At 51.6% G+C, this 6,680-nt stretch overlaps 2 protein-coding genes across 2 annotated transcripts; one reads left to right on the plus strand and one right to left on the minus strand.

Moving 5' to 3' along the window:
* Positions 1-1,399: 1,399 nt before the first annotated feature.
* Positions 1,400-2,158, minus strand: N7462_006168 (lysozyme; the record flags this gene model as incomplete). Its single annotated transcript, XM_057077886.1, has 2 exons — positions 1,400-1,933; positions 1,994-2,158. 2 exons carry the CDS (start codon positions 2,156-2,158, stop codon positions 1,400-1,402), a joined length of 699 nt encoding a protein of 232 aa, XP_056933466.1.
* Positions 2,159-4,452: 2,294 nt separating this feature from the next.
* Positions 4,453-6,680, plus strand: N7462_006169 (putative C6 transcription factor; the record flags this gene model as incomplete). Its single annotated transcript, XM_057077887.1, has 3 exons — positions 4,453-4,970; positions 5,027-5,793; positions 5,884-6,680. 3 exons carry the CDS (start codon positions 4,453-4,455, stop codon positions 6,678-6,680), a joined length of 2,082 nt encoding a protein of 693 aa, XP_056933467.1.

Raw genomic sequence — 6,680 nt, forward strand, 5'->3', positions numbered from 1 at the left:
TGCGAGGGTAAATTGTACAGCAACAAACGCCCCTCTCAGATGAGGGTCTGCTAATTCTGACGTCCATACAGGGACCAGGGTGTTCAAATGGCCACAACCGATTCCGCTTATAACTCTTGCAAAGGCAAACCAAGCCATATTCTGTGCAGAGGCAAGTAAGGCTGCTCCTAAATTCCCCAAAGGCACCCAAATTGAATGACCTTCAATCTGCCAATAGAATCGGCGATATTACCAACAATTAAAGCACCTGCACCCCAAGCTGTTAGCCAAGAAGAGTGCCGCCCTACAACCCAGGGGAGTATACCGATTGCAAAGCCTCCAAACCATAGACTAACTAGCCCACCAATCGCTGCAGCGTCTCTATCACTGCCACCACCGACCCCCATTTGCTCCATGTAATTCTGATTATTGTTGACCTGGCTCATAACGGCGGTGTCGTACCCAAAAAATAGAATCGCAAAACCGGAAAATAGAAAGATCGCATAGCTCATCTGTTTTCCCTGAAGCTTTATGCATCTTGAAGGTGAAAATCCACCAGGGATGTAACATGCGTATGGAGACTCAGCTACAGTCTCATATCAGCAAGCAGCTTGTGGAAGAAAGGGGTTGAGTATACAAACGTCGGTAGATTGATGAATTAGATCTGGGCTCCCCTGCCAAGATTGAAGATGATGTTTCCATGATCATTCAGATTGAGTGAAGGAAGTGCCAAGCCAGACAATAAGCTGGGATGGGGAACATGAGAGGGGCCAAGAAACTCGTTCAGAATTCACTATTTGATCATTCTTTGACCCCATCCGTATCGGAGATGGTCCGACCCGTGCCCGGATTACCCTCTCCCCGCAAAGCAACCGTACCCACGCACCCTATTACGTAGGAAGTTGTCCGAATCAGACTGGCGTGCATAATCGATTTCTCTGCAAATCCGGATTTTGGGCGACAACCGTTGTCTGTATATACTGACGCTTATCTCCAGATGGGTGGAGAGCCAATTTTCATGGGCCGTTTGTGGTTGGTGGATTTGTTTCATGATCATGATCACAAATAACCAGAGCCAGCCAGGTAAAACTACAGCACAATATGAGCAATAAGAAGAGTCGGGGATTTAAACCATTCTTGAGGATCATTTTTCTCATACCTAGACATTCAATGAATGCCAAACGGAAGACTACTCCATTCTCCCAAGCTACAAGGTCATTTTCTTTAGATATTGACGAGAGGGAGAAAGCCGGGTACAGATCCAGAATGAAAGACAAACCGGTATATGCGTCAAGATAGTTACTGATCAGATATCATATCATTTCTGCTGTCGATCTAGGTGAGGCATACACAAACGAAGTGGATGAGATAAGACCCCTTTCACCTCGAAAGGATGGCTTCCCTCTAAAAATTCTCGCACTTAGCCCTTCGCAAAAGTCTTCAGCGAGTCTTCACTGCCATTCCAGATTTCTGAGTCGCCACCGTAGCTGTAGGAATCGGCATTTTGCCAGAAGCTCTGGTAAGGCCAGCCGCCGGGGATTGTGCCGACAGAGCTACTGTAGCGCGCCAGGACAAGAGGGTAGTCCTCGCTAAACGCACTGCTGCCTCCAGTACAGGTGTTCCACCAGTCGGCAGTAGTATAAATCATAGGATAGCGACCTGTTTTGCTCTTATAGGTCTCACCAAAATCTTTGACCCAGGCAACCATCGCTTTCGCGCTGAGGCCGTAGCAGGTTGCGCCGGATGGGTTGTATTCGATATCAAGCATACCGGGTAGGGTGATGCCATCATTCGACCACCCACCTCCATGGGCCAGGAAATACTCTGCTTGTGTAGCTCCAGAGCTGGAATCAGGGTGGGCAAAGTGATAGCCACCACGGATGAGCCCGGCATTGGTCGCACCTGTATAGTGACTAGAGAAGGTGCTGTCGATGTAGGTGGTTCCCTCAGTCGCCTGGCTAAGTTAGTGATAGTCACTAGTACTAGGGTAGAAGGGCCAGTTTCCTAAACGAACCTTGATCATGACGAAACGAGCACCAGATCCATAGGCCCCGGCGAAGTCAACGGTTCCCTGATAGCTTGAGATATCAAATCCCTGGACTCCACTGGCACGGGCTTCAAGGGGGCCGGCGGTAGCAAGCCCGGCAGCAGCCAGGATGGAGAGAACTGTGGTCTTCATAATGGCGAACGTGAATAAGAGGCAGATAGGAGAAGCAAGGTTGCTTTGCCGCTATCTTGGAGGTCGGTTTGGCGGTACGAAACAAAAGAGAGTTCTGCGCGGTTATTTATCATACCTGAGGAATGAAGCAATCGTCTCAATAACCCCCCTTTCCCTACTGATTATCCCGAAATCATGATCGTATCCCAAAATAACAAGGTCATGATCACATTAAGTCATGGTAGGATGGGCGTTGAATACGAGGCCAATGCATACTGATTCAGGAATCTGCCGGGCCGATCGATCCACTTCGGTCGGGAAAGCAAGCTAACGAGTGCACCTGCAGCATCGAGCATGATGAAGGATCAAGGGTTCTCCAATTGAGTCGCCGACCCACCCGGTAATAATGTGGATTGGAATCAGGGACATTGATATACTAGGAGCTCAACCCTCTTGGAAGAGTGTACGGCGGAGTATCATGAACTAAACTAGGTACCTTCGCACAGTTATTCCCCCCTTTGCGAGAGCTGAGGTGCCTCGGCCAACTGTATTGTTTTTGATCTCGCTCTGATACAATGTGACTGTCACTCTGCGCCAGCAATCCATTCAAGTCGTCTCCAAACCCTCTGATACCAGTACACAGAGACCACAGCGATGTTGTCTATAAATACATGCGTCTGACGATACTATTCCCCACAGCTGAAGTCTAGAAGGGAAAGTTTCCGTCGGGCTCCATCCGGGATTGCCTCCGGTGTTCTGGTGGCGTCGCTGCCGAAGTTCAAGGGGTCCAAATATTGGTATTCTCAGCAATGCCCGGCCAATCTGAGGGCAAGGCGTGATCCCGTGAGAATAAAAGGGAATTGATTGCATGCCAATCTAACATCACGACCACGATCCCTACGTAAAGTCGACATTCAGGCCTATTGTTTTGGTTGCTGCTCGCTTCGATCTCGGGGGCATGAGGGTTACATCTGTATCGTTAGCAAAGTTTCATCAGTTTCAATTTTAGTTGCCGGGACCCGTGGGTGTAAGCGATGGCTAGCGGTGCCTTGCAGATCGCGGGTCTCTCGTATTCTCTTCTGGCGGCCGACCAGCACTAACCCTCGAACCACAGGCACCCCAAAAATAAGAAAGAAAGAAAAAAAAAACGCGGTAAGGAACCTATATCAAGTATCTGGCACGATGTAGTCCTGCAAAGCAAAGAAATCACTTCCTACGGCATTTGCTTGACTCCATCGACATCCCCACCGATACGTCTCTCATGGGGATGCCACGGCGCCAAGTTAGCCATACTCAATGGGCCAATACCCACCTCAAGCATCAAGGAAAGTCGACCCCACACCTCACGGAATTCCGCCGGATCAGGGAGGGTCGATCGGAGACATGATTTCCAAGCGAGCGCGTGAAAGTCACTGGGGGTCTGGAGAAATACTTCCCTGCCGATCCATCGTCTGACATCCCAACTGTTAGTTATAACTAGTATCTCCGGATCATACAATGAATCTCGAAGTACGTATCATAGATCAGACTGTCTGTAAGCTGGGTTCAATAGGCTAATTGGCTAAAGATCACAACTCAACCAATTTAGCAGATATATATTATCCGTCATCCCCTGATCGACGGAGCCATGACATACAGGACTACATAATTCCCGTTAGATCTATACTATTTGGCTTCGCCTACCCATACTGTGGAAATGAAAGGCCTATATCGAGTGAACAACAGTGCACAGGCATCGAGACCGAGCTGTCTAAATGCGTAGTTCTCCCTGTTTACAACCAGCTTAGCGTCTCTGTCTCCCTCGAATCGGGTACAATGATTGATCTCATGTTGGCTCTCCATTCCGTGACCGGATACATTTATGCAGCTCTGAGGCTCCATGCGACATGTAGCATATACACTGGATAAAACAAGATCAACAATGGGAATAGCCACCCCATCCACATAATTCACATATGGCCATGGACATACATGACGGACCGAGTCTCAATCGCGGACTTGTTCTCCGCCCAACCGCCAACCATTTTCCCGTCGGCCGCTTCCCCACCACTTTTCCCCTCCTCCACTCCTTCTCCCACCTTGTTATAGCCCCAATTATCATTTGTTATCCTGCAGCCCTGGCGACAATCCGCCGTCCCTCGGCTCCATTCTGCTCCCCTCCTTCTCTATTGCCCCCTTCCCCCCCCTTTGCCCACGCTCCTTGCGCGTCCCTCTTCCACCCTGGCCCGCCGCCTCCGCGTCTCCGCGCCTCCGCCCGTGGTCTCTTGGCTTCTTGTGGCTGAGGCTGGGATGGATGGCTCCAGCCACATACTATCATGACATCAAGCAACAGCACGGGCAACAAGGACTTCCGTGATCAATTGGGCAAGTTTCGTCTTGAGTCAATGACTACGCCCTCCTCGTTACCATGGTCATATCCGTCTGCCCCGGTTCCGCCGCAGTCACAACAGCTCCCGCTGCAGTCGCAACCCCCGGACTCTGCGACACCCGACCCCACCTCCACACCGGCGTCTCGCAGTAAGCGCGTGTCGACCGCGTGCGACTTCTGTCGCAAGCGTAAGAAGAAATGTGACTTCCGGTACCCCAATTGCTCGGCCTGTACTCGAGCTGGTGTTCGCTGTACCATTCCCCCGCCCGGCCCGCAAATCGCGAATGCTTCGGTACCCCGAGATGAGTTGGAGACCCTTCAAAAGCGGGTACGATGGCTAGAAGAAGTGGTGCGTCGGAAATCTGGAATTTCGGTGGTTGATTTGGCCACTGGTACCCCAGTGGACGGAGAAGGAGACCCGGATTGGTGGTACCAGGTGCCGGCGATGATTGCGACCGGTCGTCCGTTGCCGGCTACCGCGATGCCTAGCCCGACCGGTAGTGGTGGCTCCTCTGCAACAGTTGGCCCGGGGGCTCGGAGTCTTCGGCCGGCGTGGGTTCTGAGCTTCCGAACGTCGGCGAGATCTTTCGAGATCAACTGGAGCATCGTCGACCATCGGTGGCACGTCCCGCGTCGGCCCCGCGGATTTTGCGTCTGTCGTCGCTGGAAGAGGCTGAGCAGCTGGCAGGGCAGTATTTTGATAGTATGGGTTACCAATATCCGTTTATGTCCCGTCCGGATTTCATGGCTCAACTGCGGCATATTTACACCGGTGGTGTTCCAACCCCTGAAGTCCATAACACTTACCATATCATCATTGCGATCTCCCTATTGATCGGGTCTGTCGATGCGGCGCAAGCGGCGGAATTCTACCTCGCAAGCCAACAGACGTTACCCCTGGCCCTCCAGAATGAGGATTTACCAGCTGTTCGTGCTCTACTCGGCCTGGCTCTCTACACCATGTTCGCAACCGCAGGGCCCAGCATATGGCATGTTTTGGGGGCAACCATGCGATTGGCAATTAGCATGGGCCTCCACAAGGCCCGCTCATACCCCACGCTCGTGGAGGAGGAAATGTCCAAACGGGCTTTCTGGAGCCTGTACAATCTGGATCGTCTTATTGCGAGCACGCTCGGCCGGCCACTAGGAATTCCGGATGACGATATCAGCGTCGGTCTCCCACGAGAGCTTAATGACGATGGATCTGAAGCGCCTGGAGCAAGTGCTATGACGATTCCACTACAGGTGATATCCCTACGACGGATCTTTTCGCGAATCTACCGATACTGTGAGTTTCCGCCGCCCCCCTTCGATTCCCCACATGGCTGTCACCTCCCGCCTATGACTTTCAAGCTCTGACTCCGGTGGGCCGACATAGTATACAGCAGCCTTCCCTGTCCACCAAAACAAGAGCTCGCGGCCTCGCTTGGACAATTTCGGCGAGAGGTAGATGAGTGGCGCATGGCCGCCCCCGTCTATCCTTCGGCGCTCCTATATTCAACGTCCTATTACGATTATCTGTATTATACGACTATCCTTCTCATGTACCGCCCTAGCCCTCGGAATCCGACCCCAGACGCGACTAGTGTTATCAGCTGCGGGGATTCCAGTATCCAGGTGATCCGATCCTACTGGGATAGTTATTCCGTGGGCAAACTCAAATGGATCTGGTTGACTTTGAGTCAAGTCTACTTCGCTGGGATCACTATTTTATGGTGCTTGGAACAAAATGCCTGCGCTTTGCGTAGTGGGCTCCCTGCATCGTGGCACCCAGATGAATCGATGTTGCGCCGCGCTATTCAAGCAGTGGTTGTACTGCTGGAGGAGTTTGGAAAACGACGTCCGGGAGTGGACCGACTAGCAGAAACATTCCGTCATCAGAGCACTATGATCTTCAGCCAAATGGTTTATCAACAGCAGCAAATGAACCAGCAACCACAGCCCCAGCACACTCAACAACCGTTACAGCAACCGCTTCCCCTCGTGCCATCTCAAGCCTCAGTTACTTTGGCTCCCCCACACCCACCTCCTGTGCCTCTGGCACCTGTTCTTGATGATGTGCTGCTGGTTGATGGCAGCGGCACAATGCCCATGATCGATCCTCAAATGGCGGAGCAACTCTACTATTCCTATAATTGGTTCCAGGAAGAAATGGCGAGTTACTATACCCTTTGA

Source organism: Penicillium macrosclerotiorum, assembly GCF_028827735.1.
Source record: "Penicillium macrosclerotiorum strain IBT 26536 chromosome Unknown utg000006l_segment0_segment0, whole genome shotgun sequence".
NCBI lineage: Eukaryota > Fungi > Ascomycota > Eurotiomycetes > Eurotiales > Aspergillaceae > Penicillium > Penicillium macrosclerotiorum.